General features: G+C 44.2%; 1 protein-coding gene across 4 annotated transcripts in view; it reads left to right on the forward strand.

Annotated features, from left to right (window-relative positions):
- Positions 1 to 18705, forward strand: part of GAK (cyclin G associated kinase) — a 94380-nt gene that overhangs the window by 15186 nt on the left and 60489 nt on the right. For all 4 annotated transcript variants that reach the window (XM_063129114.1, XM_063129116.1, XM_063129117.1 and 1 more), the window contains exons 2-7: positions 2811 to 2872; positions 7796 to 7855; positions 9145 to 9259; positions 11977 to 12119; positions 16761 to 16886; positions 18559 to 18648. In XM_063129114.1, the coding sequence (XP_062985184.1) occupies positions 2811 to 2872; positions 7796 to 7855; positions 9145 to 9259; positions 11977 to 12119; positions 16761 to 16886; positions 18559 to 18648 (596 nt within the window). The remainder of the gene's footprint in view (positions 1 to 2810; positions 2873 to 7795; positions 7856 to 9144; positions 9260 to 11976; positions 12120 to 16760; positions 16887 to 18558; positions 18649 to 18705) is intronic.

Consider the following 18705-nt stretch of genomic DNA (forward strand, 5'->3'; position numbering starts at 1 on the left):
CTGCTTTCTGATTATTTAGCACTGAAGAATTGCACAGTTTGATCTGTGGAAGGCTGAGCGACAGATGGTTCAGAGGTGGACAGAAGGCAGATCTGGATGTACTGATGACAGAATCTCTAGATTTGCAGTAGATCAGCAAGGATTTCTGACTCCCAGTTGTTTAGCAACAAAATGACTCTCCCCCGCCCCCCTTAAATTATACTGCTGAAAATAAGACAGCTCTGACTAACCAGGAGTGCATTTTTTTTGTACAGAAACACTGTGAGCTCCATTCAGTTTTTAATACTCAAAACAAATTCCCGGGCTCAGAATTTTTCAGCTGTAAAGTGAAAAGTTATTATGATTTTATTATTATGATGATGATTTTATTACATTTATTAGAATGTAAGCCTATGCGGCAGGGTCTTGCTATTTATTGTTTTACTCTGTACAGCACCATGTACATTGATGGTGCTATATAAATAAATAAATAAATAAATAAATAAATAAATAATGTCTTTTGCACCAGCCTCTGGTTGGGAGATCTTGGGGTGCTGGTAAAAACACATGCACACAAAGTAGATCCCACAAACCTTGAGTCTGCCCACTCCCAGTTTAGTTTGGCCATGAGCGAGGACCAGTATAGACTAAACTATCAAATTGTTTAGGGACAACATAGAGGTCTGTCCTAAACCATTCAAAAAGCTTTTTAGACTTCAATGCCAGTGGGCCTGTTCAGACGAGACACGCTAAGCCATGGTTAGGACGCTAACCCTTTTGCAGCAAATGGTTAGTGAGCTTGTTTAAACCATGATTATGTACCCACCATGGTTAGGAATGATTCACATGACACTAAGCCGTAATGTTTAGCTCAAAATGCTTAACCACCGTGGCTTGGTGTGTCGTCAGGACAGGGTCAGTGAAAGATAAGACACTGCTCTTTGTCTGCAGGCTTCCTATAGGCCTGTTTTCAAATGTGTGGTGACAGTGCTCAAAACTACATCTTTTTACATTTTGTGTCAGCTCCCTCGTTGTTTTTTAAAAGCTAAATGATGGCATAGTTTGGCTAAAATTGGGGTGAGGCCCATTAAGGTGCTGGTGGATTCCATTAAAGATTCCCCTTACCTTTTCACCCATATTTAAACATTGGGCAACGAGGGATTCATAATATAAGAACATAAGAAGAGCCCTGCTGGATCAGACCAAGGGTCCATCTAGTCCAGCACTCTGTTCACACAGTGGCCCACCTGCAGGACATGGTGCAACACCACCCTCCCACCCATGTTCCCCCCAGCATAGTTTTACTAATAAATGGAAGCTTAATGCTTAGCAAACACTTGGGCAAGGCTTTGCTCCAGTTTCTGGCTATATTCCTTCCTGAGGACAGACCTGTTTAAAACTATTTATTGTTCCAGTGTGGCAGCTCTTTGGTTTATTTCCAAGCTTGCATTTCCTGTGTTCCTAAGGCCTTCAGGGCTTCGTTCCTTGAATATTTTTGTAGGATTTTTGCCCATGATCTTGTGAAGCTCTGGCCAAACTGGAAGCAAGCTTTGACAAACATGGACATATGTGGCAGGATGCAGCAATATATAATATTCAGGCTCTTTCCTAGTCAGGGCGGGTATTACTGTGAAGTAGTTACTTTGAGCACAATTTTCCTGGCTGGGGCGCCGCTGGGATTTGTAGTCCAACACATCTGGAAGGCAGCAGGTTGGGGACGGCTGCTATAGTGTCATTCTCTTGTAGGTCAGAGAGCTCCAGGCCAAGTTGAGGCTGGTCTCCACGGTTACGACATGGGACCTTTCCTAGAGTATTTATTATTGAAGGATACTTCAAAGGGTGGGGCTAGTCACCTTATGACTGCCATGGGGGTCTGCCTAGTCAAGAGGTGGTGGTGGTGGTGTGGGGGAGAGAGAAATAGTGAACGTAGAGGCTGGGAGGGAGGGAAAAATGGAAAGAGAGGCTTCCTGGCCCTCCCAATCACTTTAAAGTTTGTTTCTGTCTTCCAGAGTATTGGCTATCCCACCCAGTTTTGTGTCATCTGCAAATTTGATAAGCATTCCCTGTACCTCCTCATTCAAATCATTAAAATGTTGAAGAGCACTGGGCTCAGGATTGAGCCCTGTGGTACCCCACTCTTTACCTCCCCCAGTTTGAGAAGGTACCTTTGATAAGCACTCTTTGAGTCCGATTCTGTAGCCAACTGTGGCTCCACTTAATAGTGGTTCCATCCAGCCCACTTTTAGCTAGTTTGCTAATCAGAATATCATGGGGCACTTCGTCAAAAGCTTTGCTGAAGTCAAGATATATTACGTCCACAGCATTCCCACAGTCCACAAGGGATGTTACCTGATCAAAAAATGGTATCAAATTAGTCTGGTAGGATTTATTCTTGATAAATCTAGGCTGGCTTCTTGTAAACACTGCATTGTTTCTAAGGTGCTTACAGATTAACTTCTTTATAATCTGCTCCAAAATTTTCCCAGGGATTGATGTTAGACTAACTGGTCTATGGATATTATAGTTATTACCTCTAAATTTGCATTTATGCATGTACCCCATGCAAATGTGTTGCAAATTGGTGGCCTCTTTGTGGGGTGATGAGTTTCCTTTCTTCTGGCCGTGCGTAAGGACTCGCGTTATTGTGTTCTGTTTCGTTAAACTAAGGGAACGCCGTGCCCTCGTCTAGACTTAAATGTGTCTTGCTCTGCAGCGACCTGTTGGCACCGTCTGCTCGTCTTCCTCTTCTGGGCAGTATTTCTGTTGTTGCATCGGATTGGCTAGTGTCCTAGAAGCACTTAGGTCTCATTATCATCTCTTTTTCTCCATAGGTGGTTTTGCTTTTGTATATGAAGCTCAGGATCTCGGAAGTGGCAAAGAGTATGCTTTAAAGGTAAATACCCTCTGTTTCCTCAGTTTTAATTCTCAGTGGTGTCTTTCCATTGTTGATTTGATGAACAGTAGCATTGTGAATATTAAATACAGTAGTGCATAATGAACGAATTCAAACATCCAATTTGTCCTGCTTGCCAGGAAACACCTATGGTTCTTTCTTTAAATTCTAAGGGCAGACAATTGTGCTTGTGGCTACAATTTGTCAAGCCATTAGACAGTGAGCCTGTTCAGACCACACGCTAAGCCATGGTTAGGCTGCTACCCCTTTGGCAGCAAATGGTTTAAATCGTGGTTATGTAGTTACCATGGTTAGGAATGGTTTGCGCAACCCACTCAAGTCAAGCTATGCAAGACACGCTAAGCCATAATGTTTAGCTCAAAATGCTTAACCACTGTGGCTTAGCATGTTAGGGTAAGGCAGACAGTTCTGAACTAGTTCAGATGGCCCAATATTCTGGCTAAGTCTAAGGCAGCTTCCTAACTCCCAGTGGGGTGCTCCAGAGAGCAAAAGTGGGCCTGCAGTGTCTAGGACAGGAGTGGGCAAACTTCTGGTGATTTGGGGGCCATTTTTGCCTTCCAGCCCCCACTATATGCAGCATTCTGCATCCCGTCCCCTCAAAAGGCCTGACACCACTCCGTAGTGCTACAGAGCACTACAAGGGCTAAATATAGCTGCTATGGGGTTGGCCATATGAAGTCAGGTCATGGGCTGCATGCAGCCCGTTGGGTTACTCCCCGTTAATGATGTAGCTGTAATGAAGAGCTCACCACATCTGAGGCTTTACAATTTTGGCCGGGGTTTCAAGTGCATTTCTACATGGAGTTGAGGAATGAATCCCTCCATTTAACTACGGCAATAGCTTTCATGATGGTGCTAATAAGAAATATTTTCTGAAGAAGCTGCTCGCAGTTTTTAAAGCTCAGCTAAAAACTTTTCTTTTTTCTAAAGCTTTTAAAACTTGATTTTGATCTTACTTTTATACTGTTAGTTTTACTCTACCCTGTGCCTGTTTGGTGCATTCTCGTCCCCTTCTTATTGTTTTATTATGATTCTTTTAGAATGTAAGCCTATGTGGCAGAGTTTTGCTATTTTATTGTTTTACTCTGTACAGCACCATGTACACTGATGGTGCTTATTCACTTTATAAATAACATTGTTAAAAACGTTTATTGTCTTTGTATAAAATACCGCTTAGTGTTTGCTTCTTATAATCGACTGGTAACTGTTGTTTCAACACTCTTATTCAGCCATGTCAGCTGGTTAATATAAACTGTATCAATGTTATTTCAGCCCCGTTCAGAAGACACCTTAAACCATGGCTTTAACCGCGGTGGTTAAGCCAGAAAGCCCTGGCTTTCTGGCTTAACCACCATGGTTAAAGCCACGGTTTAAGGTGTCTTCTGAATGGGGCCTTCGTCGATGATATTATATGCGTAGAATTTAAAAATTGATATATGTGATAAAAAGTATTCTCTTACCCCAGCTTTGAAACTTATTATAGGCTAGTAGTTGTGTGTGCCTTGTGCAATATAGATTTGTTTGATTTTGTCCACTGCTGCATTGATTTACCGGTTAAAATATCCACCACACTGCTGAGATATGTGAACTGCTGTGGGTAAAGCAACTGATGATAATGATTCATTTATAAAACTCCTAAAACTTTAGAAGTGCTGTACAGAGATTACAAAGGCTGCATGCTCTGCCGCCCGAGAAGAATATCATGGCAAGGGGAGACCATCCTGATCCCAGTCATCAGCCAGTGATGGTGCAGTTACTCCCGGGCTTGTTTTCCTCTTCCCTCCCCTTACCTTTTTCCTTTTGCATCATGTCCATTAGATTGTGAGCCTGCAGGCTGGGGCTGCCTTTCAATATCTGTATAGCGCTTAGGAAATGTCAGGCACTTTATAAGTGTAGCACCACAGTCCCTGTCCACAGGCTTAAAGTCCATCAGAGGCAACACAGGTGACAAGCAAGCAAATTCAGGTATCAATTCTTGAAGTGACATTACTCGATTTTAAATCGTTGATGTCTCCCATGCACCTCTAACGGCTACGCATGCACACTGGTTCAAGCCTAGGCTTCCTTGCTGTCTCTGTGAAGAAAGTAGATGTTGGGCCCCAAAGCAGGCCTCCCTTGCTTATTTATGTGCCTGTGTGGCTTGTTTGTGCCTCTCTGGTGCGGTGCTGATACGGAGACATTGTGATTGTGCCACTTGATATTGCATGTTTTTGCAAACTGATCGGACGTGATAGCAACAGGAGGATAGTGACTGAATAGCACGAGAAACATTACAAATGAGGCTTCTGTCCTCTCTTTGAGCTGGCTTCTATTTCAGAACAATCTGGAACAGCTGTCAATGTTAAACCTTTGTTTGCAGGCGTTTTACAGTTTGTTTTTTACGAATTGTAAGCCGTTTCACTTTTACCAGATGGTTCCAAAGTTTGGAAGAATAAGCTGCCCGGAAGTGTGCATTTGGATGGTTCTGGGGCATGGGGTCAGAGATGCTATTTATGAGCATTTAGGTTCTTAACTGCCCTGTGAGATAGGTCAAGCAGAGACGTAATGTCTGGCCAAGACCACCCTGTGATCATCATGTTTGAGTACGAATTTGAACTCAGGCTTCCCGAGCCCAGCATGTGACCCACCCCACCCCACGGGCACTCATATCCCGTATTGCTCTATTACTGAGGCTTCTAGCATAACCCCTATAAGGCTGTCTCACAGCAGCCCAAACAGGTGTTATGTTAAATGTATTGAACTCTTTGGATGTCCTCTGCTAGTCACTTCCTGCTCTTGGGGTGGGTGGGTGTTGTGGAAAGCAAATGTACAGCCCAATTATGTAGGCAGCTACTTTTAATTATGACAAGATGGATCCATTGCCATTTATTTGTTTTTATTTGTTAGCAACATTTATATACTACCTTATTTGCTAAAAAAAAAAGCCATCATGGTGGTGTACAGCAATTTAAAACAATACGACCTTAAAACAATTTTTTAAAAAAGAACATTAAATACAGAAAAACATTGACAAGGTCTTGTGGTACCTTAAAGACTTAACACATTTATTCTGGCATAAGCTTTTGTGAAATGTAGTCTGAAATTTTATGTCAGAATAAACATGTTAGTCTTTAAGGTGCCACAAGACTCTTGGTTGTTTTATCAAAACATGACCACTACATAATTTAAAAGTCTAAATTAAAAGGATGTATCTTCTTAATTGTTAAAGGCCCATCTTGACTGGACCAGAATTTAGCCTTGGAGCTTTTTGTGAGGCGTAGCTTGGTTATATGGGAAGAGATGCTGTTCCCACCCAAAGGTTTTGGGTCACTCCAGATGAGACACATTTTATCACAGATTTTATCTCTGTATAGGAAAATTATATTAAAAACATCAAGTGTAAAGTGTAGCACAATTATTATTATCATTATTATTATTATATACATGGATCGGGCTGACCGGACTGTCATCTAGTGGCAAACTCTTGCACTGCATTTCATATGTGATAGTATCCAAGGTTTTTATTAGAGATTGGCCATGTGTGCACATAATTTTAAACCGGGAATCATGGCTTGCTAAACCACAGTGTGAACAGGTGCTGGCGCATGCATCCTCTTTACTTCTCCTGCTTGTGTGAGTGGGTAAAAATATAAAGTTGACATGACATTGAACTCGGAATTATGGTTATTGTGACCAAAGAAGCCGAATTTATAAGCCATCTTGAAACAAGGTTTTCATATTGGCTTGTGAATCGTGGTTGGTTTGGATTATCCCATTAAGCTATCCATCCATGGTTTATTTGCTCACTCATGGTAGTAGGAGGACCAAAGGGGGAATGAATGGGCCACTATGTGTTTACTATGTGGATGTTTCATAGAATCATAGAATAGTAGAGTTGGAAGGGGCTTACAAGGCCGTAGAGTCCAACCCCCCACTCAATGCATACCTGACAGATGGTTGTCTAGCTACTTCTTGAAGGCCTCTAGTATGGGAGAGCCCACAACCTCCCTAGGTAACTGGTTCCATTGTCGTACTGCTCTAACAGTCAGGAAGTTTTCCCTGATGTCCAGCTGGAATCTGACTTCCTGTAACTTGAGCCCATTATTTCGTGTCCTGCACCCTGGGATGATGGAGAAGAGATCCTGGCCCTCCTCTGTGTGACAACCTTTCAAGTATTTGAAGAGTGCTATCATGTCTCCCCTCAATCTCCTCTTCTCAAGGCTAAACATGCCTAGTTCTTGTATGTGTTCAACTCATAATAATAATGAAGATGATGGTCCGAAACATTTTTTTCAGGGACAGTTAAATTTACCCGGTGCCAGACTTGTACTGAGTACCAGCTTCCAGCCAAAACTTCCTGTCAAAGCCTGAAAGCTGATTCCTATGCTCTACTGAGGCTGGATTCTCCCCCCTCCCCCATATGTGGGTGCTATTCCTCCATGTAACTTCGTGAGAGTAACGTAACCTGAATTGGTAACTCATGGTTGGGTCCCCGGTGCAGCAACATTAGACGTCTCCGGAATGAACATCGGAGATGGCCTGGCGCTGCAGCAGCTCAGATTGCATGCGATATTCACACGATGGGAAGCAACGGTCTCTTCAGTCCTCATTCACGTGATCTGGTAATTGATCTGCTTAGGACTACAAAGGTAGTTCCCAGCAGTTGAGCCAGAGTAAGAGCTATGTGTTCCCTAGACGCATCCCGAAAGAGGCAAGCCGCAGGCTTCTGTGTGGTCTTCAAAGGCAGGAGCCCATAGAAATTAGGGGCCGTTTTGATTATGAGAAGCGATATGCAATGCAAGATCGAAGGAAGGCATCCATATCCCCTGAGCGTCCCTAGCCTTGTGTTTTTTCACGTGTATTTGTGTTAGCGGGAATCGATTAAAAAAGTTATTTTCTGTGACGTCTATTATTTCCTGACAGAGATTACTATCGAATGAAGAAGAAAAGAACAAAGCCATCATTCAAGAAGTTTGTTTTATGGTATCCTTTTAGAGAAAAGATGAAACGCTTTGACTGAGCTTGGATGGTCGTGGGCTATGCATGTCGCTGCTTCACTTTTCTCTTTACACAAGCGGCAAAACAAGTCAGGAAGCTGCAGTTAATTGTAGGAAAGGAAAAGAAAGGAACCTCTGGCGCAAGCACTTGAGTCATTGCTGACTCCTAGAGGGACGCCTGCTTTCGCTGACGTTTTCTTGGCACACTTTGTAGCGGGGCGGTTTGCCATTGCCTTCCCCGGCCATTATTACCTTTCCCCCAGCTAGCTGGGTACTCATTTTACCGACCTCGGAAGGATGGAAGGCTGAGTCGACCTGAGCCGGCTGCCTGAGAACCAGCTTCCGCTGGGATCGAACTCAGGCCGTGGGGAGAGTTTCGGCTGCAGTAACTGCCGCTTACCACTCTGCGCCACATGAGGCTGATGCAGTTAATTGTAACTTCCCGTGAATGTCCGAACTGGGAACTATAGTTAATGGTTTCCTGACAAGCCAACTTTAAAACCAGGATTTGGATGCAACGGATTAATTGCCACTTCCTGATTTGTTTCACTGCTCACACAAGGAGGAGCGAAGGGGCTATGTGTGGGTGCCTGAAGCTCATGCAGAAAGCCAGGATTTGATCACCTGAACTGGGCATTTTGCTAAATCCGTCCTTAAAAAATAAAAACAGTGCATACTCTGATGTCATATGTCATGGCCATCTTCTAAGAGCCCATATCCACAGCATAAACTGTAGAGGGGATCTCTCTCTCTCTCTCTGCACTATTGGCTTTCTTTTGCCAAGTTAAGGAAATGCCTATATACTGAAAAGTTGTCATGGCTTTATTTTCCTAATTCATGGCTGGGGCAGGACATTTTGAGCACAGGCCCTGTAAAGAAGGTATGTGCTGTGTGTCCCATTCTTATTATTATTGGAACCTTGTTAGAAATGCCATTCTGTCTTCGTATCAGAGTCCATGCAGAACGTAATCGCACATAGCCAACCAACCTTTAAAAATTCAGCCTAAAACTGACTAAGCAAGTTGGGAGGATTTGCTGAATTTAGGACACCTTGATCCTGTCCAGTGTGCATTTATTGGCACATTATTATTATTTATTTATTTATTTATTTATTTATATAGCACCATCAATGTACATTCCCTGTTTCTAGAGCTAGCTGCGTCTCAGTGGACTTGAGACTGTAATAACTCAAGGAAATTAACTTATCTGACATGACGGAAAAGCTGTGTTCCAAATATAGACACCTTTGAAACTTTAACCGCTGAAATCCTCTAGAAAAAGCTGTCTGGTCACCCAAACATCGTCCAGTTCTGCTCTGCTGCATCGATAGGAAAAGAAGAATCAGATACCGGGCAAGGGGAGTTTCTTCTGCTCACTGAGCTGTGTAGAGGTAAAATAGCTGGTGGATTCTGTATAGTTTGGTGGTCTGATCCAACAACTCAGCCAGGCTGGTTCTTACTTGAGAGATGACGGTGACCACATTGGTCAAAGCAGATGTCTAAGTCGTCGCAAAAGAAATACAGAATATTTTATACTTCTACACTTGTACCCCAGAGCAATCCTCTAGCTCTGCGTTTGTTTTATTCTGTTTTGAAAAAGGTTATTGCAAACCGTGGCTTGGTGTGCACATAACGACAACCCAGAGTATGGGTTGTTGAATTATGGGTTGTTGTTACATGCGAAACCTGCATATGATTTAACCATGGGTTGTTAACCACAAACAACCCAGGAAGAGAACCCATGGTTTGTTGGTGGGTTATAAACTCTGGGGTGTTCATGGTTAGCAACATTTTAATTAAACCTTAGTGCAAGGTTCATACATAACAACTAACCACAATTAAGCAACAACCAATGATTTAGCAACATTCTGTATTCAACTCATGCTCTGTGATATTGTTACATGAATTAGGTTAGTTATTTTAAGGCATTTTAAGTGTAGAAGGAATTACTAAGAGTGCCTTTTTTTTTCCTTCCACATTGTTATGAGGTGTGCCCCCCCCCCCCGAGACTGATATTAATTAGGGCTGCGAGCTTTAATTGCTGCTTTAATTGTGGATTAAAAATTTGCTCTTTAATTAATTGGTGTGACGAGACTGAAGGGCACACTGCTATGCAGGTCATGCAGGCATGGTGGCTTCCTCATCACTGTGCCAAATGGGAAGAAAATCACTTAAAAAGGATTTTTTTTTCAATAGCTTCTGCTTTTGATTTGTATCCAAAGCTAGTAGATAATTAGCATTTGAAGACACTATGCTTTTTCTTCTAATAATAAAAACCACAGGCAACTGAAGCCAATATTGTTCAGTGTTTTGCCTTCCCCACCCCCACCCCCTTCTCTCTTGGATCTGAGCCATGAGTAGAAAATTGAGAGCTAGGTGGTAAATATTGCCTATATTCAGGAATTATTAGGAGCAGGATAGGAAGACTTGTTTGCCGTCAAATATTGCAAACGTGATAATGGGAAGCATACCGGAAGGCTTAAGGCTGGCCTTACAACGAAGCTGGGCGAACCCTCCCTGCTCCTGGCTTCAGATGGCAGAACGTTGGGAGGGGGTTGGGCGGGCTTTACCCCAATTTCATAATGTCTGTTGTCCAAGAAGGGAAGAAGCGAGGGTAGAATTCAGTGTTAGAGTAGGGCATTAAAATGAATGGGACTTAAGTTACACTAACATTGAATACAAAATGCATTGGATATAATCCCAAGGAAAGAGATGGCTTAGTTGGTAATGCCTTAGTGAGCAGGGTGGACCCCACCCTCTTCTGCTAGGAACTTCTGGGTTGGGGAGGCAGGATTGAGCTCATACTCTCTTCGGAGGAGTAGAAGCTGTGCCCCTTCCCTCCCTCCTTCCTTCCTTCTGTTCTCAAATGGCAGGGACGGGCAGAAAGAAGAGCTCCAGGTGTTTTGGACTTCAACTCCTAGCATTCCAGACCATTGGCCATGCTGGCAGGGGCTTCTGGCTATTGAAATCCCAAACACTTGGAGATCTGCTTTCTGCCCACCCCTGCCATACACCATCCAAGAATGACAGGAAGGAGGGATGTGGCCCAGCTTCTCCTCCAAAGAGAGAATGGGCCTAATCCTGCCTCTTTAGCCTAGAAGCTTCTAGCAGAGGATAGTGGGGCGCACCCTACTCACTACGCCTACGGCATTAGTCGCTTAGCCATTTCTTCCCTTGGAGTTGTATCCAAAGGGTTTTGTATGCAGTGGTGTAGTGATAATTTCAGTGCAGGCACAGAATTATAGCAGAGTTGAAGGGGCCTACAAGGCCATCGAGTCCAACCCCCTGCTCAATGCAGGAATCCACCCTAAAGCAGACCTGACAGATGGTTGTCCAGCTGCCTCTTGAAGGCCTCCAGTGTGGGAGAGCCCACAACCTTCCTAGGTAACTGGTTCCATTGTCATACTGCTCTAACAGTCAGGAAGTTTTTCCTGATGCCCAGCCGGAATCTGGCTTCTTGTAACTTGAGCCCATTATTCTGTGTCCTGCACTCTGAGATGATTGAGAAGGACTCATCATGGGAGTCCTTGTAGCTACGCCCCAAGGAGAGGCTGAAACTGCAAGTAGCTCAGCTCTGCTGCTCTCTATCAACAGACCAGTTGATATTGATTGTTTTTATCTTGACCAGGAACAGATCTTTTCTGAAGCAGCTGGGTCTTGATTGCCCGTTCAAGACCAGGCCACTCGGAAATTCTTCGCGTTACAACAGGGATAGCTCATAACGATATATTGGTGCTTGGAAAATTCATCCCCACCAGCTATTGTGAGGTTGGCGGCGAAGCTCAGAGGAAATAGGGAACCCTGAGCGGGTGTGGGGCAGGGGAGGGGAGATGACATCAGTGTCTCTGCTAAGTAAAAAAAAATGCTGGTGCGGAGTCCCAGCAAGACAGGCTACTCTAAACTACTGATGGTGTATAGTGTTGTCTCGTCCAGCCAGGAGGAGACATCCTGAACCTTTTTATTTGTATAATGTTAGGTAGTTGAATAAGAATTCTAATGCTAAAGTGGGTTCTTATGTGACTTTGGTGTCTCTAACCAGCCTTAACGTTAGACTGCCTCCTTCCTAATAGGCGTGATCCACACATTAACTCGATTTCCCTGTCCATAGGGCAACTGGTGGAATTTTTGACGAAAGCCGAATCCAAAGGGCCCCTCTCGTGTGATACGGTTCTGAAGATATTTTACCAGACGTGTCGTGCCGTGCAACACATGCACAAGCAGAAGCCTCCTATTATCCACAGGGATCTAAAGGTACAGAACCTGAAGCCAGCCGTTCAGCTGATTCCAAGCAGTAGCACTAATACCTGGGCAAAGTTGGTCATGTAGTAATTTGAAAAGTATCGCGTAGGTTGGTGAACGCTATGAACTACATTGGCTGAGAATAAAGAGGTGGGAGGAACTTGAGCGTTGGCCCTGACCCTGTTCTTTGGCAGCAGTCTGTAATTTCGTTAATTAACCCACGAATTGCGCGGGCATGCACCGCTTGCAAGCTTCTTTCACTTTTAGCAACAACCTACAAATGTGGCATTCGTAGATTGCTTTTGTGATGCCAGAACCGGGGCACTTGGGGTTGTTTGTGGGTTAAACAACCCAAAGTTAAGCCATAGTTAGTTAACCTTCAAATTGCTGTTGAATGCTGCCATTATGACTGAACAGGGCCTATATGTATATGACATGCTGCCGAAGTTAGTTAGTTAGCATTTTATTGCTGAGCACATAGTGCATATAGTCTGGTACCCACGTTTTTGGAGGGTTGGTCCATCATGGCTCAGAATAGGGCCTTTAGTATCATAGCACTCACTCTCTGGAACTCTCTGCCACTACAAATTAGGCAGGTGCCAACCCATCCAAATTTTCGGCACCTACCAAAAACTTAATCTTGTCCTCGGTGTGAAGATTTGAGTTTGTACATCACTTAGAAATGCATTTAATATCAGTGATTCATAAATGTAGATAGAAAGATCGACAGAATTTTCAACTGGCTGGCTGTGTGAACCATCTAAAACGTAGTGTAATCTATTGTTACAAATCTAGAAAGTATCAGTAGAAAATGTGTATTGTTTCTTGCATTTTTATTGTGCAAGTTTCCATGGAGCTGAAATTGAAGGTAGGGTTCTGTGTTCCCCTGGTATGTATTATTTATTTATTTATTTAGCACCATCAGTGTACATGGTGCTGTACAGAGTAAAACAATAAAATAGCAAAACCCTGCCACACAGGCTTACATTCTAATAGTATGGGAACTAATAAGTCATTTTAATTTTAATTTTTGTGAACCAGCCAGAGAGCTTTGGCTAAAGGGCGGTATAGAAGTATAATCCATGAAATAAAATGAAGTAAAAGTTAATACTTAAAATATTTGACTAGCTAACTGGAATAACTCTAGAAGCAGGTGTAGCTGTTAGAACATGGTATTGATTCTAGAATTAGGTTTTTGTTTTTCTGCAGTATATTCTGTTTCTGATCTAAGAGAAATATGGTAAGTGGTGTGAATATTTCAGAGGAATGTGTGCATGGAATTTTCTTCATTGGTTTAGAAAATGGTTCAACTGCTTAATGCAATTACCTTATAGAAATGATTGAACTATTTAAACACTCCAGGCTCTAGCATGTCTTCAGCAACTGGAGTTTCCCCCTGCTTGTTGCCAGTGGCTTGTGTAAACCGTATGTACTATAGTGAGTTCTAAAGTTGCCAAGAAAAGACGGTGCCATAAGAGTCAACATATGCAAATTGGGAAAAGGTGTGGAAGAGTTCAAAGTCGTTTTAGGCATGAATTAAATTACAGGAGACACCTTTTTAAAATGAATTTAAATCAGTGCTTTAAAAATGGGTATAAACAAATAAAATATATTCATCCTTCTCTTCCATGCCCCTGTAGGCATGTGAAAAGATTCCTTATGAAGCTTAATAGAGCCCTTTAATCCCCTTCTGCCAGTCCCTGGTCATAGAAACATAGAATAGTAGAGTTGGAAGGGGCCTATAAGGCCATCGTGTCCAACAACCTGTCAGATGCCCAGAGGTGCGCTAACTCATGCTTGGAGTTACTTACAATGAGAGTACTATTGGTATGCCCATATTGAAAACAGGGGCTCCCCTAGCTCCAGGTCCTGGAACTTTAGCACCTCTTGTTCAGAGCATGTGTGGCCTGTGCGTGTGACGCTGAGAGATGTCAGTGTGGCACTGGATCTCACTATGCACCCCTTGTTCTTAGTTTAAGGCCTTGTTCAGAAGACACCTTAAACCATGGCTTTAAAAACGATGATAAGCCAGAAAGCTGGGTTGTGTTCAGAAGACGCCTTAAACCATGGTTTTGACTTTGGTGAATACAGTATAAAACCTCATTCACCATGGTTAAACCTGTGTTTTAAGGTGTCTTCTGAACATGGCGTGGCTTTCTGCCTTAACCACCATGGTTAAAGCCATGGTTTAAGGTGTCTTCTGAATGGGCCCAATGTCTGGAAACATTGCATTTATCTGACATGCAGAAGTAGATGGGTGTGCCCATACGGTATTAATAGGAGATGAATGCCCAGGTCTGAAAGATGGAATCACAGCTGGGGTCAAGGGTAGGCATAGCTGGCCAACTGCTGAGGGGCCACCCCCAGTAAAGGCCCTTTCTCAAGATTTCCCTGGAGTTGCTCCTCCTCTTCCTCCTCCATTGCAACCCGCTTTTTCACTTGCCCCTTGCTCTGGCCCAGACCACGGTGGTGGTGATTAGGAAGATCAGGAGATGCCACTGTGTACTTGTTCTCTAACTTCCAGCCTGTTAAGCAAGCAAGTGGTGTCCGCGACAACCGGCGGGTGCATCGACACATGGCTCGGCACCAATGCGTCCTTCCTCGTTGGGGCCATGGCAACAAGGAAGTGGGCGGCTATAGCAGCGCCACCCCCTTCCCTGTTGCCGTGGCCCCAACGAGGAAGGACGCGTCGGCGCAGAGAGAGCTGAGAGGACATCAGTTGTCTCAGCGGTGCCTCTTCTGTCCCCATCTAGTTTCGAGGCAGAGAGCGGGGAGAGCTGATGACCAGCGGAGAAGTTCTTTCCATGCCAACGCGTCCTTCACCCTCGTCTCCATAGCAACAGGGACAGCTACAACAGCAACGCCTACCGTCCTGCTGTTATGGAAATGATGGCAATGGAGGGGCACGCAAGAAACTGACCTGCTGCTGTGATGCGCAGGACGGAGTCTTCCGCGTCCTGTCCCCATTCGCAAGAACAAAAGGGGAATCCTTTTCTGAGGCAGGAGGGCTTCAGGGGAATTGGATGCGCAAGCATCCCTCCTGCCTCAGCAAAGGTTTCCTCTTCTGTTCTCATGAATGGGGACAGGATGGGACGCGGAAGACTCCGTCCTGCGCATCACAGCAGCAGCTCGGATCCTTGCGCGCCCTTCGGCCCGATATCGGCAGATGGATTTTCCCCATGGTTGGATGTTTCACGTCCAGCCACAGGAGGCATTCTTTGCCCCTTCTATTCCATCAAGCCTATCTTCAGATGGATCGCAGGGCGGGGTGCGAGTGGTCCCCATCTAGTTTCCAGGCAGAGAGCTCCAGGGACGTGCACATCCCTGGAGCATGTGAGGTGCCGTGATTGGCGGTGGCCCACCTGGGGATGGCAAGCGCCCATGCTGGGAAGCGCATGGGGAGCCGAGGATTGTGCCGCCCCACCGAGGGACGGCACGATCGGGGCTCCCCAAGTGCTTGCTGGCACAGGATAATTTCCCCTGCCGTTGGAGCCCCACTGGGCTACAGCGCCCTGGGGTTTCTGCTGCTCTTGCCTTGCGACTCTGTCGGCATGGAAAATAACGGAGCCTGCCGCACGATGTGATAAGCAACAGTTGTGCAGAAAAACAACTCTGCAAACTGTTGGTTATCTCCGTTGGTGGGTTTTTTGGTTTTTTTTTGGAAATAACCAACCATGCCATGTTTTTTGTTGGACAGATGACACTTTAGTCAATGGGGGACTATTCAATAGTCCACCGTTGACCAACATGTCGTCCAAACTGAGCCAATGGAAAGCTTTCTATTTCAAATGATTTCCCCAGAGTATTATGTGCTCCATGTGATAGAATGCAAGAGAGACATCCATGCCAGATCTTTCCCTCAGTGAAGTAGTACACAGTGTTCTGTGGAAGGATTTCATAGTTTAACCATTGTTTAAAAGAACTAATACCTGGGGGGAAATTACAACGTATGTCATGTTGTATCCAATGTTAGTTTAACTTACGTTCCATTTATTTCAATGGGTTTACTCTAAGCAGGACTAACTTTGGATACAACCCATTGTGAACCGCCCAGAGCGCTCCGGCTATTGGGCGGTATAGAAATGTAATAAATAAATAAATGTTGAATATTCCTATTAAAAATTTGTAAATTCATCCTGAGGCTTTCTGTTAGAAGTGTTATTGCAAAAAAAGGTATAATAATAATAATAATTTATGACGCTGTTCTACTCACCATCAGACTTTCTATGTTGCTCTTAAATGGCTAGGCTCAACATTTTTTCATCCCCTAATTTAGGCTGCAGTCCTAAAGACACTTTAGCAAGCTCACTGAATTTTGGGAGACGTATTTCTAAGTAAACTTGCTAACGTTGGCACAGTTAGAACTTCAACTTTAATTTGACCTTTGTGTGTGTATTCTTTGCCAGTCATTCATCCATCAGCCCTGGCAGATAACTAGAAAAGTTGCTTTCTCAGACCTGCTGGCCACTGAAGATGGTTTGCGAACTGGGAAAGAATTGCAAGCCCACTTGTTTGAATTTCAGGATAGACTGTCTCAGTCATGCTCAACCAATCTTAAATGTTCCATTTAGTGGGAGAATTGATGCACACTTTCTTAATGTAAATGGGTGTGCTGCTTATGCATTTAAACGGCTAGCTAACTTGTCTCTACAGGTTGAAAATATGCTAATGAGTAACCAAGGAACAATTAAATTGTGTGACTTTGGGAGTGCGACAACCATAGCACATTACCCAGACTACAACTGGTCTGCACAAAAGAGAGCGACGGTTGAAGATGAGGTGAGAACCCCATGCTGTGATTTTCAACATTTTGTATCTCTTGCCTATATATGCACACACCTTTAAATACATTAGTATTGAGTATCAGGCCCTGTGGTGTATTGGGTTGGAAATCTTACATAAGGGGCCTAGCTTTCCCTGATGTAATACTTGGTATTTTCAAACTACTATTATAACAAAGGAGTTAGTAGTCTTCAGCTGCCTTTGCCTCTGTTGTAAAGCCATACAGAATGAGGCGTCATTTGATATTCTTCCCTTTGAACCATGCCATACATGCTCCATCTCCTGTGTTCTTAAGACGTATCCAGCAGAGAAGTCTGAATACGCTCCGCATGAATAACGTCAGGGTTGTGTCCCAAGAGAACCAGAGTTCTGCATTTGGTTTTCAAACTATATTCTCGGCCAACTTGCCTGTCTGTATTGTCCTATGTAGTGCAATTCTATTTCTGAGAACAGGATTTTTTTCCTCCCCAAGGAGCTTGGGTATTTTTGACAAGGCCTTGTAGACTGGGGAGGGGGGAATTGAGGTTAGGGCACAGCAGCCCGAAGGGAAAACAAGGAACCCAGAGGGCAGGTAGGGAGAAAGAGGCCACTAGCGCCAAGGAGAACCAAGCCAGCCCAACCTGCATGGCCCTGTGTTACGTTCCTTCGTCACATTGGAATGGGTTGGATTGGGATGTCGGCTCTTTGGTGTTCCTATTGCATTTTGAAAGGTTGCAGGAACTGGTATTATCGATTGGGATTTCAGAAGCGTTGAACTTCTTTCAGCCCCAGAGACGAGTACAATTTTTGGAGAAGCTCTTGTGGGGGGTGGGGGTGGGGCATTCCAGCGGTGGGCGGGATTGAAGGCAAAAGGGGGGTGGGGGCAACAATACCAGCATTTTTCAGTTTAGAGCGTTTTCTGCCACTGACTAAGCCTTGGAGGAGGCATTCCAACCTTAAAGAATGGAAGGGGGCAAGTTGTGCAAAAACCCGGAAACCACCCATGGATAGCAGTTGGAGGAAAGGGGGTGTGGACACCCGGAGAACTCCGGCTTGCTGGATTTGGCCCGTTCAGCACCCCTGCTTTATTTTGCTTATTCCAATACCTACTGGGGTCTTGGGAACTTTCAACCGACAGATGGCTTCTTCGTGGTTGCTATAAACAGTTGTTGACCCTTTGAATGGACCTGTGAAGAAAGGAGGGCTGTAGCTGTGTCAGCAACAACATCCTCCCATTGTAGGCCCTGGGTGGCTTTAGGGAGCTCTTAAAGGAGCCCTTAAAGGAGGAGGAGCTGCTTGGAAAATGAATTTGGTCTCCCCCCACTTCAGCGTAACCAAGAAAGAGATCAAAACTCATCCTCGTCTTTGAACGTTCCCTGTGCAGCCGCCCGTGGCCTGCTGTTACCCCTATGCAACTGGTACTTAGGAACAAGAATTGACCTTCATGTTGGTACCATGAAGGCTTTTTCATTTTGCTCATCTGATTTGTTACTGCGGAGGCTGGGATCAGCTGCTTCTTTTTGATCGGTTATTTCTGTATAGAAGCCAAAATTAGGCAAATGTGTTATTTGATGAACACCAAAGGCTTTAGCACTTGAGTGTTCTATGTTACTTTCCAAGTATGTTAATCTCTGGCCCTCTGCCGTAAGGGTACAAATAGGGCTGACCTTCATTCATTTTGTGTCTACAGATCACAAGGAACACCACACCAATGTATAGGACCCCTGAAATAATAGACCTGTATTCAAACTTCCCAATTGATGAAAAACAGGATATCTGGGTATGCATTTTCTTTCTGCATAGATTAGACCTTGTGTAATGTCTTGTTTCCAAAGGT

Source organism: Elgaria multicarinata, chromosome 6, assembly GCF_023053635.1.
Source record: "Elgaria multicarinata webbii isolate HBS135686 ecotype San Diego chromosome 6, rElgMul1.1.pri, whole genome shotgun sequence".
NCBI classification, from domain to species: Eukaryota; Metazoa; Chordata; class Lepidosauria; order Squamata; family Anguidae; genus Elgaria; species Elgaria multicarinata.